This window comes from Podarcis melisellensis (assembly GCF_964234715.1).
Source record: "Podarcis melisellensis genome assembly, chromosome: 3".
NCBI lineage: Eukaryota > Metazoa > Chordata > Lepidosauria > Squamata > Lacertidae > Podarcis > Podarcis melisellensis.
Window position 1 is genome coordinate 82,957,720 of NC_138530.1, and position 24,457 is coordinate 82,982,176.

The window sequence follows — 24,457 nt, forward strand, 5'->3', positions numbered from 1 at the left end:
AATACCAAAGAAAAGCAAAGATGATAGCTGACAGCTCTCAACCAACTTTTTAGTTTTCTTGCATGTGTGTGTTTCTTTTTTTATCCTTGATTTGTAACACAGAAAACAATTTGGGTTGGTAGGTGACCTTTCAAGCTATCCAATTTGTCAGGCAAACACACAAAAGAATCACAACAAAGACTCAATGTTTACAAGTACTTCAAATGTGAGAAGATTTTTATTTTTTTTGAAGAGGCTACAAAAAAGGCTTTGTGAACAAGTCCTTCTGTTGTAACAATGCAGCCACACTGCACACATGCATGTTAAGATGTGCAAAAGAAGACGGGTGCTAGTGTGCAGCAATGGCAGCTGTTCTGGGTAAGATTTTTTTTTTCAAAGCTTCCTCCCCAACCCTTTTGCAAAAAAACGCAAACCTCTAGGTAGCAGGGTTCAGGAACTGTGCAGCTTCAAATGCTACGTCCAACTGTTAGGCGTGGATTTGGAATGCCTATGTATTTGACTGTTTTTAAGAGACATCGTCCTCAGGTCTTTCATCATTAACTAAAGGTGGACACATTGCTCTCTGTTTGACACTGGCTAGAAAGCAGGGAGAGAGATGCTCAATCTAGCCCCAGTGCAATGTGCCCTTTCACAAAGGCTCAAATGGCAGGATTTCCCTTTTTTCTTATGTATCTAAATCTATCTTTCTTTCTGTCCATCTATCTATATCTGTCTGTAACATCATATGGGACAATTTTAATTGCCCAGCTGAACAGGAGAATCTTGCTCTCACATGTTATAATGAGCATACTGACTCATTGAAAATCAGGCCTAAAAGAATTAAGAATGAAATCTGGCATAAAAGAATTAAGAACTGCAGGATGGTACCAAAGGTACAGAAGGTGGATGGTTCTATCCTTTGCTCTGCGCCGTTCTATCTTTTGAAGCCTTTGAAAGAGGGATGCAAATTTGGAGAAATTCTTTCTCGTAACCCTGCCATGGATTCAAACCTGCCGTTCGCAGGAGGAGTGCTTCTCACCTAAGCCACCTTCAGATAGTCTCCATGCAGAGAACCTACAGGTGGGAAGGGGAAGTGGGACTGTGCCACTGGCTCCACTCTCAACATTCTGCATGGAAGGCACTAGCCATGCTCCCTGGACATCCATGTGCTGACGGTTGCTCAAGCATGCACTTTCCCTATGTATGGACAGCCAGGGCAGGAGGTGGGGCTTGGCCAGTGGCACATGGCCTTTTGCTTCTTTAATCCATGCATAGTGTCTACATGTGGATAATGCCTCGGTGAGACTACAGTACAGAGGTGGGGGATCGTTTGCAGCCTGGGGGTCATATTCCCTTCTTGTGCAATCTTCTTAGACTTGTTTCTACACACGTTCATACATGGGCACTTTCTGTGCTGGCTCCCAGATTGTGGAATGCTCTCCCCAGAGAGGCTCGCCTGGCACCATCATTACATGTTTTTAGGTGCCAGGCAAAAACATTCCTCTTTACCCAGGCCTATGGCTATTAAATAATCTATGGCCTGTGAAAGTATGGTGGAGTGGACTGCTATTATTATGATTATTTTACTATTAGGCTGTCTCTCAGTATGTTTTTTATTATGTTTTTATCATTGATGTTCTGTAATGTGCTTTTAATGTTGTACACTACCTGGGATCTTCTGGTAGAGGGCAGTATATAAATTGAATGAATGAAATAATATATACTCCTCTCCAGCAAGAAAAGTAAGAGCTAGAGGCAGGATCATAGTTCAAGGGAAGACTTCTGGGTCTGCAGAGAAAGGTTTAGAGTAGGGTTTTCCAAAACTCGGTTCTCCAGCGGTTTGGAGTTCCCATTATCCCTGACAACTGGTCCTGCTAGCTAGAGATGATGGGAGCTGTAGTCCAACAACAGCTGGAGACCCAAGTTTGGGAAACATTGGTCTAGAGGGTGACTTTTGGCCTCAAGGCCTGAACCCATTCCTGCTCTAATGTGGATGAGAAGAGTGACTCCAAACCCAGATAAATTATTGTTCTCGTATGCTATTGCACAAGACTTTGCCCAAGCTCCAAAACCTTTCATAGCCCTCTCATTACCGGCTCACTCATTCTGTAACTCAACCCTGACACACTGCAGTGAAGAAGTCTTCCACTGGTGCTAGTACAAGAGTTCATAGAACAGGTTCAGGTTCTACTTCCACAGATAGTTGCTTTTGCATCCAAGGCCCTGAGTCTGGTGGCAGTATTTCTGATTTGGATTTAAAGAGAGAAAGGAAGCTCATTCCCAATTCCTACAGACCATAACCATTCCGAGGTCAAATGCTGAAAGTGCCTACTGTTTGAAAACTGAAGCTTGACAGAATGAGACACTCTCATATTTGGTATCTTGGTAAGATAACTGGGCACATTCATCAGTATGCTTTCCAATACATGGCCTGTTATAAGGATGTTATACAACACCACATTTCAAAATGGCAGTGTGATACCTATTTCTTCCACCTCAGCTAGTTATTGTTAATTCATACAAATGAAATTTAAGCATGACAAAGTACCTTCTACAATTCTGTCATCAATATCTTGACCACTGCCATAGGATTCAGTCAAATACCTGCGGGAGAGAAAGAAAAGAAACGTTATCAAATATATGTTTTCATATTTATATAACCACCACCACCCCAGGAATAATTATCGAAGGGTGGCTATATAAATTGGATTAAATAAATGTCACCACTTTTGCATTACTTTACTTGAGGAACAGCAGACACTGCCATTTCCCTCCTTTCTCCCTGGTTTGTGGGCTGCATCCAAAAGTTATGCAAGTGAAAGAATTTTTCTGCAGTCGGGACCTCCAAATTACAACTACCTCTCCTAGTAGGTGTGGAACTTTCCAGAAGAAAGAGTGTGGTGTGGCACCGGGATGTAGTGGAAGAGTGGAATTGGAAAAATCAGACAGACAAATACAAGGAATTCAGGAAGACTTCCCTGAGGGGTATGATGCCTAGGAAAGGGTGACCTTATAGGCATGCATTGGTGGGGGGGGGCATGGTTGAGAGGTTGGGAAAAAGCTGCTATATAAGCAGCATTCACACATGTAACGTTTGGGTGGAACCCTAGAATATATGTCCTGTGTCTGAAGAAACTGTTTTTTGTCGTAATATTTTTTATCCAATGAGACAGCATGGCACATTACTAGTGTCTTGGTATGGGAAGACTTCAGCTGAAGTTGACCTCTGGGTCCATCACTGATTCTCAGCCTAGGCAATTTCACAGGGCCATTGGGAATGTAAAATGATGTTAAACCCATGAACGCCATCCCTGAGTTCCTTGGACAAAGGGCAATAAAAAAAGTAAATTATGAGTGCAATGAAAGAATCATGATGCGTATTTTGAAAGCTTCCTGTCACCAGGAAGTCTCTGGGGCAGGTGGGGCTCCCTGTACATAATGGAATCACCCTGGAATTGCCATCCATGCTGTTTTGTGTATCTGAATTACACCCATTAGGAGTTCCACGATTTCTTAAGAGAGATTAAAACAGCCAGCACACAGTATTTTATTCAATGGTAATGTTTTCAACTAGATATACAAACCGTAAAACAAATTTAGTGTTTTCTGTCTTGCCAGCTCCGGACTCTCCAGACACAATGATCGACTGACTCATCTTGAGTACTTTCATATCACGAAATGCTTTATCGGCTGAAGTAAACATTTAAGAGGACATTAAAATGGATTCATATAAAACAACACAGATCAATGTTTTCATTAGCCTTTTGAACACTATGTAATGTTCTTGTGTAAGCATCATCTGAAGTAATGAAATCGCAATGTTTTGAAGTATTCACCTGAAGTTATTTACTTCCTGAGAATTCTTTCCAATACCAACAAGCAATATCATGCTAGACAGACAAATAATGCTACTTTATTTATTTACAACATTTATTTCCCACTTTTATACAATGCAATCTATAAAGTGGATGACAAATATATGAAATTCACATTTGTTGTTGTTTTTAAGAAAACAAACACATTAAAGGAACCAGGTCCAAATAGAACAGAAGTAAATAAGTAAAAAATAAAATGGGAGCTGAAAGAGCCCTCAAGCTACCTGTCTTTAACATGGCACCAAAATGAACAAAAAGTTGGTCAGAAGCAAATGTTGTTTTGGAGACAACACCACTGAAAGCACCCACCTCACCTCCGATGGGGAAAGCCCATTGGATGAGAATTGTGGTTAATGGGCAACCTCACAGAACACATTGCATTAATGTAATCTGGAGACAGCCGATGTACGGACAACAGATTAAGACAGCTGGAGTAGGGTGACCATGTGGATCTAGGGTGTGATGCATCCACTCCTTAAAAAGCCCACTCTGGGTGCAATGGTTTGCAATAACTACTAGTCAGTTACCAATACTCCTTTGGGACACAGACGCTGGAACAACTTCAGTTGTTCTTGGGTGACACTGATTATCTGGATTCACTTCCATCAGGGTTCTAGTTCTGAGACTGAATCAGCCTTGGTAGTGCTTTATGGAGAGAGGGAAAGTGTATGACCCTGTTTTCCCCACTCAATCTCTCAGTGGTTTTTGATACCATTGACCACAGTATCCTCCTTGATCGACTGTGTGAGATGGGAATTGGAGGCGCTGTATTACAGTGGTCCTACTCCTATCTGCACAGTCAAGTCTAGAGTAGCATTAGATGCGTGTTTTTCAACCACCTGTCAGTTCCGTCATGTCCCCAGTGCTACTTAGCATCTAAGAACCTAAGGGTCTACTTGGGATAATCTGAGCACTCTTCTCCATATATTTGTTAACCTCAAGACTGGATTGCTGCAATGCACTCTATGTGGGGATGGCTGTGGCTGTGCTTCAGAAGCTTCAGGTAGTGCAGAATGCAGCAGCTAGACTGTCCCAACAGCATGCAACACCTTGGCTAAAACATCTGCACTGACTGGTCATATTAACCATGCCACTTTCAAGGCTCATATACAAAGCCCTGAACTACCTAAGGACCTTAACATGCCTTAAGGACTGCTTGAGCCCTTATATCCCAGCTTGATCAGTAAGATCATACAGGGGAATACTGTTAATTGACTCCTAAGTTACAGAGGCCCAACTGGCCTCTACAGGCCTGCCATTTAGCGTCACTGGTCTCATGCTGTGGAACACTCTTCCAGCAAAGATTCAGCAGGTACCATCACTTTTTAGTTTCAGGCATGCCTTGAAGATATTTTTAAGCAGAGAGGCCTAGGCAACTATTTAAATTTTTTGATCATCCATTTAAACCATTTTGTACTGTTTTATGGTGTTTTATATTTTACTGCATACACTACCGTGTTACGTTGCACGAATCAGGGATATAAAAATGCTTCTATAAATAAATAAGCAAGCAAGCGGCAGCTAGATCATTTTTCTATCAGACCATACAAAGCAGGCACACCAAACAAGGTGAATGAAAGGCACTTCTGGCTCCAGGTGCTATGCAGGCATCCATGAGTGGACCTAATCCTTGAAGGATATCATAATCCCAACAAGAACAAGCAAACTACCTTGACCATGTTCAGATGGACTTCCTACCAGTTCTCCCATATTGTCTCAATTCAGATTCAGTTTAATTAGACTTCCTAAAATCCATTACTAATACCAGGCACCATCTTAGTGACAGGAGACAATTACAGTTTTTTCTCTGTTTAAAACAAGTGAGAAAACACCCGAATATCATGAGCCAAATAAACAACGGAAAAAAATGCATCAGGGTTGGAAGCAAAGGCAAAATGGTATACTACTTACCAATTGCGTAGACATGCGGGGGCAGTGTCCCCAGTGATCTACCCTGATACTTTTTAATCGCATCTGATGAGTAAAGTTTAGGTATATCAAAGTACGGGTTCACTGCTATCAGGATGTTGGCTACGTATGTCTGCCAAAAGAAAACATAAAAGACAATCCATAACGGTGTTTCATTGATTTGGAATTTCTAAAGACTCTAGAGATCTACTACAAAATTCAAAATGAGAACGTGACTTTGAGATTGGACTCGTGTATCTGCCAGGTCAATCTCATTGCTTCAAGAGCCACTTGAATTCAGAACCATTTTGAATTCAAAGTATATATAACAACTGCATGTGTTTTTTAAAGCTGCATTTGTTAAACGTATAATCTGCAATTAAGAACCTTTTCCAAAATTGTGCAATTATACAGCAAGCAATGAAATTAATAGCAATAATCGTAATAACAGCCCAATGCAGACAAAATATGTAACTTAGGATTTAGGGTGCAGGAGTGCAGAAAGGAGGGGAAATGTATTTGATATAATTGCGTATCTGTTTCTGGCACCCTTGCAAAAGTTTCTTCCTTCTATTTCACAGCTGTCATTTGCCAGAGCAGATGGTGGGGACTATGTGTCATTTAGTCAGAATTCATTACATGCAATCAGGCAATCTGATAGCTACATAAAAGATTAAGGTGGCCAACTGAGCTAGGAAGGGTCAGAGGTGGCATGTGCTTCTTTTGTTTTGTTTTTTAAAGGAAGGGGGGAAATGCATCTTCGCTATTAACATGCCATATTCTTGTAACTCAGGGGAAGAGGGAAAACATGTAGAAAGGGGCTGTGGGGCCAAACTTTATAAGCATGGGCCATCTGAGGTAGAGAAACCTTTGCAGGTTTGCCTCTTCACACACAGGTTCCCCTGGATTCTGGAGCGTGGCTTGAGCCGTTGTTTGTGACAAACACCTCTACCTCCACATTTTACAAGTCAGTACAGTACTTACATAAATTCTGTCCTTACTGTATCGAACTTTTACATTGTGTAGGAGTGTAGCTTCATTTAAATACATTAGCGAACCTACAAGGAAAGCACAGTGATGTTTTATAACACAGCACACACACTTGTTCCAGTTTTTATTACCTTTCTTCATCTCCAAGTAGTACACAGAAAACAAATGCTCTCCCCAGAGAAGCTCGCCTGGTGGCTTTAGGCAGCAGGCAAAAACAACCCTCTTCTCCCAGAGCTTTGGCTAATTAAACAATCTATGGCCTTTAAAACTTTGGGGGGGGGGTAATTGTTTTGTTTGTTGTTACGCTGTATATTTTTTTATTTAATAAAAAATATATACAAATAAACTTTTAAAATAAAATATAAATATAGAAATAAACTTGTTTATTTAATAAAAAATAAATACAGTTATTATTATTATAATACACTCAGGCATAATATGTTTTAAATAGTACCTAAACATACATAGTGAGCCCTGGGGGGGGATTTATGTTCCTCTCTTGGAAACACACCTACAATACAGCATATCAGCTGAAATGGCAAGACTGATGGGAAAGATTAGAAATCAGGAAAACCAATTTGTGAAAGACGGGATTATATTTTCAATATATTTGAGAGACCACTGTAAACAGTTGAAATCATTGGTAGGAATACAATGACACTTGTAAAGTAACATGAACTTTTTATATGATGGATATATAATAGATAGATTACAGTAAAAGATGCGGGGGGGGGTCAGAAATAAAACCCATGGAGGGAGGTCTGAAGGTTCGAGAGAACTTTCTTTTTCTGTTTCTTTTTTGTGTGTAAAACTTTATGTAAAACTAATTTTTAAAATATTATTTTTTAAAAAATGGAAACATACCTACAGGAATGAACCTTACTTTTTGAATGGCTGTAGTACAGGCCATGATGTGTACAGTGAGAGCCAGGAAGCAGCAACAGCACTCTGCTAGAAAACTACCCTAAACCCACATTTTGTGCTCTTGCACAAAAAGCTAGTAATAAGTCTTTCAGCAGACTTTCTTCAATCATAGGCGGAAAGGAGCAGTTCAAAATAAAATGTTAGCTGCCCATTTGTTCTCCAGGGATATATTGGGATAGCTTTCATTCTTTCCCCATGCTATCTAACATCTAAACAAGCCAGTCAAGGGCAACACAGCTGCAGTTCAGATCAAGGTCTGTGTTGCTTTATTCTATTTGTTATATTTCTGACTCAGTGAGCTATACATCACAAAAATGTGTCCCCTCTCTGAAAAGCAAACCAGGGTGAACAGAGTTCATGGATTTGCGCATGCAGTATCCCCACGCCCCAAACTTTTTATGTGCAGAAGGTTGAATCCAAATTCCAACCTCCTCAAATACAAAGGCTGCTTCCGCCTGCCGTGTTGATCCAGTAGAGAGATCCTGCTGGCAAGAGGTGGAAGAGAGTGGTCTTTTGCCAATTCCCTCTCTGTCCCCCGCACCTCCTTGCAGCCCTAAGGATCACCTTCCATGCTGTTTTGGAGGGGCTGCAAGAAGAAGAGGAAGCTATCAAAAGTAGCCTTCCTCCCTTCTGCTGGTGGGAGTGTGCCTTTGGTAGAATTCCACTTCAAGGATGCTCCCCCACCAATGGCAAAGCCTGGTTCTGAGCCAGAGTGATTCAAACTAGGTTTGGGGCTCAAGACCCAAATCACTCTTTCAAGCAGAGTCTGGATCACAAGACAATATGCATCTTGTCTTCGGATAAATATAACATATGGGTTAACTGCAAAAATTAAAGATCTGAATGGGGAAATAAGTACAGCTGGCTAGCCAAGCCAGGTTTTACAACTTTCACTTACAATTATCTTCCACATCCTTCTTACTGTCTTCTTCTGCAGGAAAGACTTGGTTGATAGCAGCATGAAAGGTCTGTAATTGAAAAAGAAGGTAATGTTGGCTTCAGCTATCAATTGGGAAGATATATGAAGAAACAATTTACATGAAAGCACTTTATTTAAAAACTGAGCTGCACGGGGGGAGAGGGGAGGTTCAGACATACCCAGTCAGTTTTTTCTGACACACAGATTTCCCCAAAATGCTAATACCATTCAAATATCAGAAATACAAAAAAATAAACACTACAGATTGAGGCTACTGCATTTGTGTGAATGGTCATGAGTTCCTACCTAAGAAGTATGGCAAACATACGGCAGCACATGGCTTAGTCCCATCTAGATTGAATTATTGCAAAGCTCTCTACTGGGGCTTCATCTGAAGAGTCTTTGGAAACCTCAGTTGAGCCAGTGTGCATCTGCAAGGATGTTGGAGATGACTGACCATTGGTCCATATTACCTTCCCTTGTCCTCCTCAAGTTAGGCAAGCCAAGGTATCTTTCTTTGATTTCAAACATCCTGGATGTTTCATTTAATTGAGCAGCAAAACTGTTATATTTTGCCTACATCTACACTTGACTATCCAACTTGTGATGTTGCAGGTTGGGTTAATAAAGACTTTAATGTAATTCAGCCTTCAGAAACATTCCAGTTAAAACAAACTGCAACCATGCACCACCATATCAAATATTTTGTCGACTGCGGGTTACACACAGAACTGCTACAACAACAGAACTGCTAATAATAACACTTGGTAGGCCCCAAACCCTTCTACTCATCCACAAGGTTTTTGAAACTGCCCTTCTCTAGAGCAAGCCCACAACACCTCTGGAAGCCCTCCCACAAGGACCTCGGCATGGCACCCCATGGGTGCTAGAAGCTGCTACAAGAAAGGACTAGTGTCCTCTTCCCTTTGTGCAAATTGTAGACGTTCCATCAAAGAGAAGAGAGGTGGGAAGTTTATGTGGGTAACATTCTATGCAAACTTGCAACTGGTTGAAATGCAACCAATTTATTTTAAACAAGCAATTACAGGTCAGTGCAAACATTAAAATAAACATATGGTTCCGCTGAGATCAAAAGAGGATCAGTTTTGTCAAGAAGAAAGCAGACGGCAGAGGGGGATAAAGAGCTCATGCTAAGTAAGACATATAGACAGTCATAATATACTAGATCGCTTAGCATACTTTTTAAGCACATTTCCTAGATTATACATGTATATTTGCAGTGCTTGAGCATGTGTTTTTACTTCTGTGTATCAGCTGCCCGTCTCAGCTTTACTGAAAATGGTTTTCAGACACCTCACATCTGAGATTCTTTGAAAAATGATTCTTAAAAAGACATTAGAATTAAAATAAACTATAAATAAAGGGTATCACTGTCATCCACTTAAAAAGTGATATCCAAATAAAAATGTTTCACAAGGCTTCACAAGTTGATTTTCAGCACAATTCAGTAAAATTTAGCTATGACCAAGTCCCATTAAAATAAATGGGATTTAAGCTACGAATGAAAGTCCGATTCTATCCCATTATCAGAGATCTCTTGATTTCCAAAAACATACCACTTATCTGCAATGCTGGTTGGGATTCAGCCAACATGTTAAATCACATTAATTTTCATGGAGAAAAATGAAGTTTAATTTAATATAATATCAAAATACCACGTGACATTTATATAGCATTTCCATATTTTCAAGCTGCTTCACTTACATTATATTGCAGAAATCCTTACAATAACCCCATAAGGTAGATTAGTATTATTTACCTGCAGAAACAGGACTAACACCAAGAGAATGGCTTGCCTCAGGAGACCTAGTGAACTCACGGTCCTACATGAACTCACAGACACAAAATGGTTCTTAGTGTGGACTGCTCTGGTCTAGGTCCAGTGAGGAAAAAGTGTATTAACAGCTAAATAAGGCTCAAATGTGGACAAGCCCATGTCTCATGGCAACACCTTCTGGAAGCCTGCATTTACTGAGAAATTGGACATATTTACAACACCCTCAACATTTTCTTGAGTCAAAATGAGAGTAACCCTAAACATTTATTTAGAAAAAAAGCACTGATTATGCCTGAGGAAAACCCACCAACTTCCTTCTCACCGGACTTCTTCCTTAGGAGACATACCTAGCTTCCCTGGCAGAAGGAAGCCTGTGGCTTCACCTCTTGACCTACAACTAGGATTTCCACCAACCATCAATGCGTTATTAGTTGTTTTGCAGTCTTACATTCCAAATTTAGATATACAAAGGGTAAAAATAAATAAACCTACAACCTATTGATTTTCTGTACATTGTTTACCTGTGCCTCATGGATTCTTTGCGAGTCACGCAACAGGAACAGTTGCTTTTTTAAAAAAAACTGCTACAAAATAGCAACCTTTTCAAAATAATAACCATATTTATTAATAGCATTACTAACTTCAGGGAACTCTAGACATTATTTTAACCTCTGGCCCTCCAGATGTTGCCCAATTACAACTACCACCTGCCCCAGCAAGTGTGGTCAATGGACAGAGCTGATGGGAGTTGTAGTTTGGCAATTTTTGGAAGGCCCAAGATACTTCTAGTTGTATGACTGCAGCTGAAAATGGCAGCTAACTATCTAGCTTCCCCAAGTAACATCTAGTACAATTTGCCTTGTGTTACAATGTCACAACTTCCCACGTTTTGCACCACCAACAAACAATGGAAGGTGAGGGAAAATCCATATTGTGGTGTCACAATATGAAGTAAGCTGCACCAGGCATTGAGTCAGATTCTAACTTAGTTAGTAAACTTTGGTCCTAATGTAGACTTAATCAGACTTAAAGCATAGCTAACTTGATCCACTGATTTCAATTAAGCCTAAGTATGGTGCAGGACACAAATTCTTTGCTAGAGTGCCTTTGCCAGTGTGTCCCACCCAAGAGGCTCTGCTGCCATCACCACCACTCCATAGTGATACCTCACTTATGGAACTCCTTCCCATTGAACATACAACTGGATCTCTCAATGTTGTCTTTTAAGAAACTTTTAAAGTTGCATTTATTTACTTGGGCATTTGGAGGAAGTTGAGGTATTAGGGCTCTTTTGAATCCTTAACAGTGTCCTCTGAGGTCACTTAATTTTAATGTTAAATTTAAGGACATTTTAATGTATACTGTAGTTCCGTTGTGTGGTTTTATATTATGATGCACACTGCTCTGCAGTCTTCAGATAAAAGGAGGTCCGCAAATAAACTAACAATAATTTATATTACTACTACCACTGCCTATATTACTACCACCATTGCTAGTTGGTGTGGACCCAATCCATTATGCGAGTGGAGTGAGCAGAAGCATGACCACGTTTTTCAGTGTCTAGTACAGATTTACAGTAGAATCTAGTTCAGCCTGTAATCTACCCAGAAATAAAGTAGCTCAAGATCCCAGATATATTCTGTGCATAAATTGGTATGAAACACGACATTTGCCAAGTATTCTTACATAGACAATTAGCCATGAGTAACAATTTCACCAAACAAGTATCTCTTACAAACTAAAATTAAATACATCATGACAGCTAAAGTCTTGTTAATAGATCCATCTTAGCTTTAACATTGAACGAAGTTACCGTATCAATTTAAGTGACAGCGATAACAAAGGTGTAACCCTTCCGGTTTTCTGTGGCCTACATCCACTTTGCCTCTGAAGAGGTGCTGAATCTTAAACAGACACATCAAAATCATTGCTATGACATTTCTCAATGAGCCTCTTACAGCCGTTGCCTCACAATCCAGCAGACTCTCAAGTATTATTGTCTCCCATGAATGGTGCTTAAACATGCTGAAAAGTCCCAACAATTGTTCATACAGCAGTGATTAATCTCAATTTTCTCAAAGAAGTATCCACAATGATTTTATAATGGATAATTTTAAGACATCTCACCTACATTTTAGGTTCCCTCAGCTAGAGAGCTACAGAGATTCATAGAATTGTAGAGCTGGAAGGGATCCTCACACTATAAAGTACTGCTCTTCCAGAAAATATAGGTCTTTCACTTGGGTGGGACATAAGATTGACAACAAGAATACATTCAAGATTAAGTTGCCCAAAGGTGCATTATAGTAACACTTCGTGGCTGCTTGTTATATCTCATAAAAGACAAAAATACAGTGGTACCTCAGGTTAAGTACTTAATTCGTTCCACAGGTCTGTTCTTAACCTGAAACTGTTCTTAACCTGAAGCACCACTTTAGCTAATGGGCCCTCCTGCTGCTGCCGCGCCGCCCGTGCACGAATTCTGTTCTCATCCTGAAGCGAAGTTCTTAACCTGAAGCACTATTTCTGGGTTAGCAGAGTCTGTAACCTGAAGCGTATGTAACCTGAGGTACCACTGTATACCATATTGGCCTGAATATGGCCAATATTCTTCTTCTTCCCCAAATTCCGACCGTGAAAAGTTAAAGTGCAGCTTATATTCACGACATTACGGTATGCAGCCAGGAGCGTGGGGCAAACAGCGGCAGGAGCGCAGCAGGAGCGTGGCACCCGCCCCACACGTAGTCCCCCGTCCTCTCCCCCAAGGCCAGGAAGGGAGAGAGCAAGGAAGGGGAAAGGCCGCCGGCAACACAACATGGCTCCCCCCGCCCAGTATGCAGCCAGGAGCAGCAAGGAATGGAGCGGCTTATATTCGGGTGTGGCTTATATATGGGCCAATACGGTAGGTTTTCCTGAGGAATGATCAATCACCTGAAAAAATCTGGATCTTGACCAACTCACCCAACCACAACAACTTCCAGTTCAAAACTAGGTACATGATAAGGCAGAGAACTTTGATCAGAGTAGGAAATGCAGAAAAGAAGTGTATTTACAAGTCCCCATATGGCATAGTACACATTTCCTACTTCCGCTTTCAGAGGCCTTAACAGAACTGTGTACTTTGGAATCCTTTTTTTTTCCCCCCAACAGCAGGCCATAACACAGATCAAGCCACTGAGTGGAGCTTCAAAGGCAGTCTGGTGCCCCAAATTATGTGTCACAGGAACCAAGCTACAGGTATGATCAATATTCTAAATTACTTGACAAACAGCCTCACCCTCATTGCATACACCTTCTCTTCAACTAAAACAATTTCTTGAAAGGTTTGTAATCACCTCTTTGGAGATACTTACCTTGCCTTTTTGATTTAGAGGTTCAATAGTTAAGGTATCAGGGCCAATATCCACAATCAATCCCATCTGAAACCCATCAGTCGCATGCGGAGCCCAGACAGGCTTCCCGTCCTCCATTTTGAGGAGCTATTTTCTAGAGAGAGAAGGGGGGAAAATGAAGGTAAATCAATCAACCATCTCGTAAGATTCTCCTTACAAGTTTAACACTGCAGGTTTATTCCAAATATTTGGAGAAGGAAAAGGTCTAGCTCATCCACTTCTTAGGAAAAGTTATACTAACTCAAGCAGCATGTGCTGATTTCAGTTCCCCAGTTCTCCAAACACACAAAGGGATACAACTGAGCTGAGAAATATTTAACAAATATTTTTGCATTTATCAGAGCTTGAATGATGACTGGACTCCAAATCCCTGATGCTGTAGAGTTGCTAAAACTAAGGAGCTATGAATTTGATCAGTCCCCTCAATGAGAGAGCCATGCTGCTTTAAGTAATATTTTCTGAGGAAAGGCTATGGATTGTTCTCACACTTCAAAGACTAAACTTTGTTCCATTTAGCAGTGTAGATCCTATGTTTTTTAAATGTTCCAGTGCTTGGGGTTTTGTTTTGTTTTTTAGTTCCTGTTTACTTGACTTTCAACACATGTGGGCATTACACCCACAACTTTCTCAGTTCTCTTCTCAGGAACTGGAGATAGGAGGATAACAACCACAACGCTAATTCCACAATAAGACAGATGGAAGACAGATAGAAAGTGTGAATATAATATTAAAAACCCAATACATTAGGCAGGAGTTATTAAGGTGCAAAAGGTTGAGAATGAAATCCTTAACAGTAGTAGAAAAAGTCATGATGAATACAAAGAGTGGGTTTCTGGTCCAATAGCAATACTTCAGTTTGTCTCTTGAACGAAGCAACTGAAAGAGGCAGTTGCTACATAAAATGGATCTCTTTTATTTAAGCATGGTTCTATAAATTTCTAACTATGTATAGCATTGCATTGCATCATATCATATCCATTTTGGATCAAGATTACACAGCTTAAAATTAATCTAATACTCTTGGTAAGCGATTTGTCAACTCACATCCACACTATTAAATACAAAGCGTCCTGCAGTAAGCTTCCATTGGTAATTAAATACACCCAAATCTCTGCTTAACAAGCAACCTTTTTTTTCCTTGTCCCTTTATGCAATATGTTACTGATTTATTATTTCAGATCTACATAAGGACTCAGGCCAAGAGATCCTAGGCATCTATCTACAGAAAAACAGGTATCATATTTATGCATCTAAACTATTTAGTATGCTGATCCAAAACATATTTTATGATGGTAATAAAAAAAGTTCCGTCTACTTAGAACTTCCCCTTCACAAACGCTGCTGAAATTTATGTAACACAGCAAGTGAATATTGGTGGAACTTTTCCAGTGTTTGATGTTTCTCATTCTATATGTCAAATTTGCAAAGCCGAGGTTTTATTGGTAAGTTCAGCGACTCTCATCAAGAGAGAGAAAGAGAGAGAGAGACAGCTCCATTCTTCAGAATGAAAAAATGTATACAAGTTATAAGGAAACACCGCAATGTAGATGGGCAAGGTTGCCTCAAGAGCCATTCAGGTTGTTTCTGAAGTGCTTCACTTCTTTGATTTGTTCCTCCAAATCTAAAAGGCAAATTGGGATTTCACAAGAGAATTTTCCAAAAGTAAAACCGACAGAAAAAGGAAATAAACAGCATTCACCCTTTCACCACGCACGCCGAGAATTGTGCGCTTCCCAGTTGTCTCTTGGGAGACTCTTACTGAGGTTTCAAAGGAGCAGCTGTAACATGGGGGGGGGAATGTCTCAACATTCTATTGCGCACATAGCTCTTGTACAGAAACATGACCTTAAATTCAAGGAGTTTGCAATGAACTTCTATCCTGGCAATCCTCAAACTGTTTTGTTTTGACAAATTTCAACAAATTTTAAAAGAAAAAGACTTTTTTGTATTGCTATGGAAGCAACTAATTTATTTACTTAAAATGTGCATTTAAATTTTGGGTATTAAATTAGAATAATAAAAAAGAGGGGACACCTTGTATGCAATCTAACCTGGCGCCTCGCTTGATGCAGGAGAGAGAGATCATATTACATATATGTATACTAAGCACACATACAACTGTTTTCATATATAGCGTTGTTTTCAAATGTTTGTAATTTTTGTATATGGAATTGTTTCAAATTGATTTATATGTGGACCTGTTTTTAACTGCTTCTACATCTTTATGGCTTTACGGCTGTAATTGTTCATTTGACTAGTAAGTGCATTTTATTGCCCAGGGACTTATGGGAAAGGGCAGGTAATGTTTAGGGGTACTCTCATTTTGACTCAAAGAAAATCACCATTTTATAGTTCGAATTGGGGAAAATAAATACAGTAAATGGACAAAAGTACAAAGATTCACAAAATGTTTAGAGGTATGTATCTCCCCAGAAAAAGCACTGTATATACCCATAAATGTACATATTCACATAAAGGCAGAGAATTCTGAACAGGGTGTTGACAGACTCCCAAATGGACAATACATGGACTGAGTGGCCAACCCCAACTTTTGGATTACATGACTGACGCTGCCCATGCCTTCATGTAAATGTGCCACAGCCTTTTAACTACACTGTATTTAAACGATTTTTGGATCTCGCCCCTCTCCCCCACCCTCAATGGTTGTTTCATTCTTCTGAGTCCCAGCTGTGGCAACTTCTGTGTCACTCAAAAACAAAACCCTATTGTAAGATTTTTGTGTGCGATGAAACGTTGTGACACAATAAATCAGTTAGAAAATATTCTGCCACAAAGTGCCAGTCATCAGTCATAAAAGCACCTCGGTTACCTCAAAGTAGTTTGCTTCCTTTTATTTTTTATTAACCTGCAGCAGTGCACAAATGTAGACATTATCGCTAGGCAATAATGGTGTGAGCTACATTGGACAGGAAGGGCTCACATATCCTTCCTTTAAAAAGGCCTGTCAAACAAGCAGATTTTTCACTCCTACGTGTAAGGAGAGAGCCATAACAGGCATTGAAATCATACTGAGCTGATAGGAGTCAAGCTCAGCTTGATCAGAGAGATTCCCACAAGAGTGGCGACAGTCGACAGCAGTCCCTCAACAGCAGAGGTGGAAAGGGAATAAGGCTGTATTTGCTTCTAGAGGAAAGAAATCCTGTCAAATAGCAAAAGCATTCTCCTGTGAGGCAGCTGCCTCAAGCAACGCACGTTAGACACTATCTTACTGACAAGATACTCCCCTCATTTAATTGAATTTTGCATTCTGTTTTTTACCACAGAGGACAAGGGTGCTACCATATGCAATTTCTACATCTCAGGCATTAGAATGGGCTTGGGCTGGTTCTACTGGGCTGAGGTGAACAGGAATTTAGGCAGAACTGGGAGAAACAGGTGCCAAAATGTTACCATGGTTTGAACATGGCCACTGCATCAAAGGAGCCATAGAACTGCATCAAGTCGTTACTGCCACAGCCTCTGGGAAGAGTCTTCAAGAACTGTGATCTCTGGTACTCTGGAGTTGTCTATAAATTTGGAATCCAAAAGCCGTTCTACACATTTCCTTGTTCAGATGGTGGCTTAGAGATGATTGAGAACAAGGTGCAACGTCAGGAGCTCACGTGCGGTCTTCCCCTCTTCTCTTTTGCCCCAAGTGGACAGGAGAAGAGCCAAAGCTCCTGCTTCCACTTTGGATTAAACCAATTACCCTTATGTATGAACTGGGGGAAAGGAAAGCACACAAGCCCAAGGCTCATCGTAGGTCATTCAAATCATCTAAATGTGGAACATGTGGCCCTCCAGATATTGCTGAGCTACCACCTCCACCATCCCTGATCATTAGGCATGCTTGCTGAGGCTGATAGGAGTTGGAATCCAACAACATCTGGAGGGCCACGGGTGCTAGACCCAAGCCACAGAATGAGGCGATATGGTTGCAGTAGTGGAATTCTGCCTTATTTCAGAATGCTGATGGGTTGTGTATGATTATTTTTAAATGTTTGCCCAATCAGAAAGAAGTACTCTGCATATAACCCATAGATTGGGGGGGGGGGGAGCTTAGAACAGTCCTCTCCCTGCTAACTTACTACATGCACAGTTGTTGTTTTTCAAAAATAGGAGAGCAGTAACACACACAAACACACACAAAATGAATCTCTGCATACACAATTTGGCACTCTACCATCTCATTCTGCATTATGTAAAGTTCAAAACAGCTCTGGATTTCTGTATGGGCATTTCCCCCAACTCAAGGGGAAAATAATATGGAATGTATAGAATCCCTGCTTCCAGACCACAAAAAACCCCAAAAAACAGAGATGCCTGCATATGCTTTCAATCCGTAATTGGCCTTATTAATCGCAAGGACAGAAGAAAGACTTCAGCTTTTGCCAGCAAAACTAAAGCTTGCAGAACCTTAAGTATTAAACATGAGCACTTTTGTCCACAAAATGAACGTTTGTGGCTCTACACTGTGAAGTCAAGTCCAGTTTATGTTAACTTGGAAGCCTTCAGCTACATTCCAAGCAGTTCACAACACCCGATTATCCTGGTCATGTGTGCTGAGCAACATAGAGCAAATCCTTTTGAACAACATCTGTATTCAGTCAGACCTGGCCGGTGGCCATATTTATTTCTTTATTTAGAACTGTACAAATCAGATATAAGCCACATTTTCTGTAGGTTGAAATATATGCAATTCATTCTTAACTCTGGGCTCCACTTTTTATCCAACCTCCAAGCATCCAGTAGCCACAGTAGCTCCAAGGTTACGACAGAAGTCAAGAAGCAAGTTTTTACCACTAACTAAGGTGCCTATGAGAAGTTAACTGGCTCCTAAATTTTGCACACGCTAAAAATCCAATGATACGAATGGTAATGGCTCTTTAGAATATTGAAAGTGTATTGGATCTAAAGAGGCCATGACTTTCACTAGCCCCTGATTTATTTTTAGCATATAGTACTTGGAGAACAACATTCATTTCGGACAACCACGAAAACCAAAGGAACATTGTTACCAGGGCACACACTGCCATTTCTCCAGATGTTCAAGTAGGCTGCACAAGCAAGCTACCCTGAAATTAAAATGTATAATCTCTTAACCACCAGGCCTACAATAAAAGGTCAGTCAGTTGTCTGAGGAAGTAGCCACTTCTTAAATTCCAGTTCCACAAAGTAGGAACTTCAGATCTTGAATTCATTTGTTTACTCAAGAGACTCCTTTTTTCCATTGACAAAACAGACTATTTCTTTCCCTGATGCCACATTTGTGTCCAACAATTGAGCTATTATACACTACTGAAATTAAACCAGGGTATTTGCAATGGTTTCTTATTTACTATCAATTCAACCTAATGTGAGGATATTTTTGTTCGCACCTCAAACTGTGCCATTACACACAGTAGAGTCATAAGCCTTTATTTTATGAGTTTTTTGAGATTCCCCTAAAAATAGGTTAAAAACTTCATTTTTGGAGGGGGTTTTTTTAAAAAAAAAAAAAGCTCAAGAACTTTTGTGTCCGGATTTTCACATTTTGAGATATGGTAACCATATCTTTTACGATATAGAACTTTTCAACTACTGGAACCTATACTGTTTCCTTTAATGAATTAATAAAGGGGCCTCTGATTCTTTTTTTTAAAAAAAAAAGTGCACTGCTGCCAATTAATGTGCCTAATTTTGTTTTGAACTGTATTGTAGTTTTATGATATCTTGTATGGGGTGTGTCCCTAATGGTAACCTATGATTAACTTTATAAATTTATTTATAAAACAAATATAAAACATAATTCAGTATTAAGCATGTGCCACAATACTGTGGTACAAATATACATCTATCATAAGCATATTTCAGTTTTGATTAGTTATTCATAGCTTCCGGCAAACACTATTATTTTGAACGTATTTTACTACTGATCGTTTTAGATGCGATTCTATGCAAGCATCTGCCCTCCAGATGTTCCCATGCCCTTCAGCCATAGCCAACATGGTCAATGGTCAGAGCTGATGGTAGTCTAACAACATCAGGAAAGTCACAGGTTCTCCACCCCCATTTTATACCTTGATAATTCCAACACGTGTAAATATCTGAATCACTGAAAATGGCATTGCACATGTGCCCTCTGATCAGCAACTCAGTGAGAAACAGTCAACAAACAGGCAGCTATCTGAAATCTGGGTGAACCAGTCAAATTTCTTTGGGCCTGTTAATTAAGAATAGTGTACTATATAGCATTATGCTTTGAGAATGAATTCCACATGTAATTGCATATTATATGAAAAGTATACCTTTTCACTGCTTCAAACACTTATCCTGTCAAAACAGGATAACATCCCTTAGATGTTCTTGGGCTGGAAAATAGCCTGAACCTCAGATAAAGGCATTATGGTTTGGTTTTGGTTTTATTTAAAAACGTTTCTAAACAGATTAAGATCTTTAAAACCTCTAAGCGGTGTACACTTTGCACAATATAAATAAAGTATCCATTAAAAGAGAAATACAGCCTAAAATAAATAAAAAAAATATGAAAGCATAGAAAAGCAAATAAAACAGATTCGGGAGTTTCATACACATAAATCAGGGTCCAATTTTATGGGTGACAGGAAATCCGGGCAAAAAAGTAAGTCTTTACAAGATGTCTGAAGCAACTGTTTCACATATCACGGGGGAAGGACATTCCTCAAAACAGGGGAAACAGCAGAACATGCCTGTTCCCCAGATGATCGAAGTGAACTTGCAGGTCTACACAGGGGTCGTTGGTCTTTCAGGCAACCTGATCCTAAGTTGTTCAGGCCTTTAACATGGCTTGCAGCTGATTGGCAGCCAATGTCGTTGCCCTGGCACAGGTGTAACATGCGAGTGCTCAGGTGTTTCGCTCAACACCCTGACTGCAGCTTCCAGACCAATCCTAAAGGCAAGCCCCACATGGAGTGAATTACAGTAGTCCAATTTTAAGATTACAATGACTAAGCTATCCCTAGCCAGGAAAGGGCATAGTTGGCACACCAACCTAAGCTGGACACCTGAGCTTTCAATGGCTGAGATGGACCTAGGAATACCACCAAACTATACACCTGTTCTTTTGGAAGGAGTGGACCCCAGTCCAGAACTGAATCCTATGTCTATTATATCCAGAGCTAGCACAAATAAGAGGCACTTATAGATTTGGTGCTGGTGAACTGTCAGGGCGTGGTGGGCAGAAGCCCTGAAAACAATATGTGATTATTTACTTCCGTGCATTCTCTCATTGTATCTTACACTATCATTATACTGGTATATTCAATCAAATATCGACCCTTCATATATTATTTAGCCATGAACAGTTTCATTACTTATGTTATTGTTTCTGTTTTTAGTAGGGGGTCTTGGATTATCCTAAGACTTGAGCAATGCTACTGCAAGTAGTAAGTGAATTTCTGTTGTGGCTGCAATTTCTAGCTCTAATATCAAACATTTATTAAAAGTGCACTGAATTATTTATCTAATGCCATTGACTTGGTCTATCAAATGGTCTAAGGAGAGGAGACTGGGGGATGTAATGGGAGCTGAAAGGCGATTTGATCAGCAGCATAGCTTTAAATTAAGCTGAATTTTTATTTTTATTTTCATTTCTATACCGCTTTGTATTTTTAGGGGGGGGGGATCTCAAAGCGGTTTATGATCTACTTTAAAATATCAAATAAAACAATCCAGAATAAAACACTGCTGAAGAAAGTCAAGTATACTATGGCATAAAAGAGTAAATTGTAAAAATCCTTTATAGATCCCATGGGCTGCAACCATGTAGAAATCCATGCTTGGGAATCAACTGAACTACATGCACAAGCTTACCTTGGCTCTTATAAACACTCCATTCCATAATTCCCGTCCATTCACCATGTTGGCTTGGACTAATGGGAGCTAGAGTTCAAAAACATCTGCAGGGCATCACATCGGCTATCGCCCGAGTGATAATACAACTCATACCCTCTTCTTTCTATTTATCTTCCCACAGCTAAAAGATTTTTTGTATAATGAACAGGAAGAGGTTACAAATCTTTCCAAGAGTGAAATCATAGCAATGCGTTCCCCTTGGAAATTGGCGCTTGCTTGCACATCCGTTTGGTGACGCTACAAGCAGTAATTTCATGACATCAAGAGGATTCATTCCTGCACATAAATCTCAGCAAATTGCAGCCTTTGCCATCTGAACATTTTTTTAATGCTCTACTGCATCCAGTATGCTACATTTGCCTTTTTTTCTTTTTGCCACTGTAACACATGAGTAGTTATCAGATAGCCTTGAGTTCCCAGGTAGCAGATCTAACCAAAAAGCAAAGGTTATCATTAGTCCCTAAATCCATCACAAAAATCTTCCACAAGATTTCACTATCTTTCTGTTACTCCATCTTAACCTACATAAGCTTGCCACTCCTGCTATGAATTAAAAATACTTCCCAGTGTGATGCCATCTACAAATCTCACCAACCATATCACTATTTTTACCAAAGGTCACCTGTTAAAATATTGAATACATGGAATGAAGGACTGATCCCAGAAAAGTCTCTTCACATAACAACTTTTGGATTATGTCAGGCAGTTCCTCACCTATTTGAGAAACCAGGATAAAGCTCATTGAAGCCCATGGGTTGGGCATTCATGAAGAAATGTGCCAGTCTCAAAGCCTAATCAGACGCAAAGACTTTGAATAATAGAACTGTACCAATAACAGCCCCAGTGGCAGCATATAGTTTCCTCCCAAACAGGTATAGACTTGACCTGGTAGGCAATAAATGGTAATGCAAAAAGTAAACACAGACACCCAGGCCTATAACAGAAGTTCCAAAATCCACATTACCTTTATTAGGTAAATCCACATTACCTTTATCCAGATTACCTTTATTAGGCTGACTAAAATGTCACCATAGGGTGCAAGCTTTCAAGTTCTCCGGAACTCGTCCATCACAGAGTCTGCATCTATTCAGATCCCTAACACAGAATGGAGGAAGAGGCACGAAGCATTCAAATGGGTCTCTATTAGTTGCTGCTCAGGTTTCAAGCTGCACCGAGTAAAAAATAAAAAGCTATTGGCTTTAAGTGATGGAATGATCACATACAGAAAGTTCTGCTATGCATATTCAAATCTCATATGGTCAACCAGCCGTCTCAAGGCACTGTCGCTCCAACAACTCCCAACTATAAAGACCTTCATCTCTTCAGCAGCCCAGCCTGTGACCCAGTTTGAAGTGTTCGCTTCACCACATTCTTACGGAAAGTGTTGCTCTTCACTAACTACATTATGAAGCGAAAGTCACCACATGACTTGCAGCCCATCATGCAGCAAGTCTGCCTGTCTCCAATTTATGTCAGTAACAGGCAGAAGACAGAATTCCGCTTTACACCTTGGCACTGGGGAGGGCAGGGAAACACTTGCGCCAACACTTTACCCCATGGTAAAAGTTAAGTGGAGACTGGAGTCTGTCTGCATACACACCAAACATCTAAAGCACATGACTTCCCCCAGAGAATTCCATGCTGGGAATTTTAGCTATGCGATAGGTAAACTCCAGTTCCAAGAATTCTTTACAGGAAGTCATGTGTTCTAAATGCTTTTTTCAGGGGGGACACAGGGCTACGCATACCCCTAAACATTTTGTGAATCTAAGTTTGGCCTCATTGAGGGGCAATATTTCAATATGAGTAGGAAAACGAGAGTTACCCCTAAACATTTTGGGATATGCCATAACACAGATAAGTCAACACAGCTTCCTGGGCTAACACAAGCATTAGCAACATAATCATTAGCACAGTAAATACATGAGCTTGCTTACAATAGTGGCATGTTTCATAGGTGTTGTCTTGCAGGTGTGACAGTGGCCTTTAGAGAGCAGCTTACAGGAAAGAGGTTGCATCACCCGGACACCCATGTGATTAGGAATACTGCTTGTTAAATGACTTCGCACTTTTTTGGCGAGCTCACAATGAGGACTACATTTAGAAGCAGCAAATTAGGATTTGCGCACACATACAAACCTATAGTTACTGGTGACTTACTTCCCCTCCCTTGCCGGTTTAATGAAAAGATTAACAAAGCAAACACAAAAGTGTGCTTATATAAATGCTCGATTTCTATTTTTTAAAAGGAGGCAATGGAGCTGGAAAAGTACCCTTGGAACCAGATGCCGTCATCTCCTACTCCCCGACGTGTGCTGAAATTATTTGGAGATGAGGGAATTGCACTCTTCACCTGCTCAGAGGCACTTTCATCTATTTTCACTTCATATGAGCAAGGGGAGCCCACATTGGCCAAACTATGCCCTATGGACTGTCACGGAAATGAGCTTTTTCTGCTGTTGCCCCTGCCCTTTGGAATGTTATTCCTCCTGCTAAATGGGAATGCTTCTTCCATTGTTTGTTTTATGTGTCTTTTAAAGACCTAGTTCTTTGTCCAGGGTTTCCCTGACCACTAAATTTAGTTACTGAAGCTGGATCCTGCATTTGGTCATTCTGACTTGAATTTTATCTACCGTTATAGATAATGGCAACCCGGCCAGATGGGCGGAGTATAAATAATAAAAGTATTTAATTTTTTTAAAAATTATTATTATTATAGTGATGTTGGGATTAATTGTTTTATGTTATTGTTTTTATATACTGAGTTTTTCACATCACTTAAAAGAATGTTTTCCTTAAT

The 24,457-nt window shown here is 40.1% G+C and overlaps 1 protein-coding gene and 1 long non-coding RNA gene across 8 annotated transcripts in view; one reads left to right on the plus strand and one right to left on the minus strand.

Annotated features, from left to right (window-relative positions):
* Positions 1 to 24,457, minus strand: part of MYO6 (myosin VI) — a 112,970-nt gene that overhangs the window by 63,020 nt on the left and 25,493 nt on the right. For all 5 annotated transcript variants that reach the window (XM_081904850.1, XM_081904849.1, XM_081904852.1 and 2 more), the window contains exons 2-7: positions 13,747 to 13,879; positions 8,575 to 8,644; positions 6,747 to 6,820; positions 5,766 to 5,895; positions 3,564 to 3,669; positions 2,528 to 2,583 (exon numbers count right to left, since the gene is read on the minus strand). In XM_081904850.1, coding sequence (XP_081760976.1) covers positions 2,528 to 2,583; positions 3,564 to 3,669; positions 5,766 to 5,895; positions 6,747 to 6,820; positions 8,575 to 8,644; positions 13,747 to 13,863 — 553 coding nt within the window. In that variant the 5' untranslated portion in view covers positions 13,864 to 13,879. The remainder of the gene's footprint in view (positions 1 to 2,527; positions 2,584 to 3,563; positions 3,670 to 5,765; positions 5,896 to 6,746; positions 6,821 to 8,574; positions 8,645 to 13,746; positions 13,880 to 24,457) is intronic.
* Positions 13,129 to 24,250, plus strand: LOC309366382. Of its 3 annotated transcripts, XR_014166657.1 has the most exons (5): positions 13,129 to 13,295; positions 13,544 to 13,630; positions 14,964 to 15,018; positions 21,144 to 21,188; positions 23,907 to 24,250. It is a non-coding gene; the product is annotated as an uncharacterized lncRNA (long non-coding RNA). The 3 variants fall into 3 exon arrangements; XR_014166658.1 differs by lacking the exons at positions 21,144 to 21,188; positions 23,907 to 24,250 and adding an exon at positions 17,070 to 17,351; XR_014166659.1 differs by lacking the exons at positions 21,144 to 21,188; positions 23,907 to 24,250 and having other exon boundaries at positions 13,129 to 13,385; positions 14,964 to 15,158.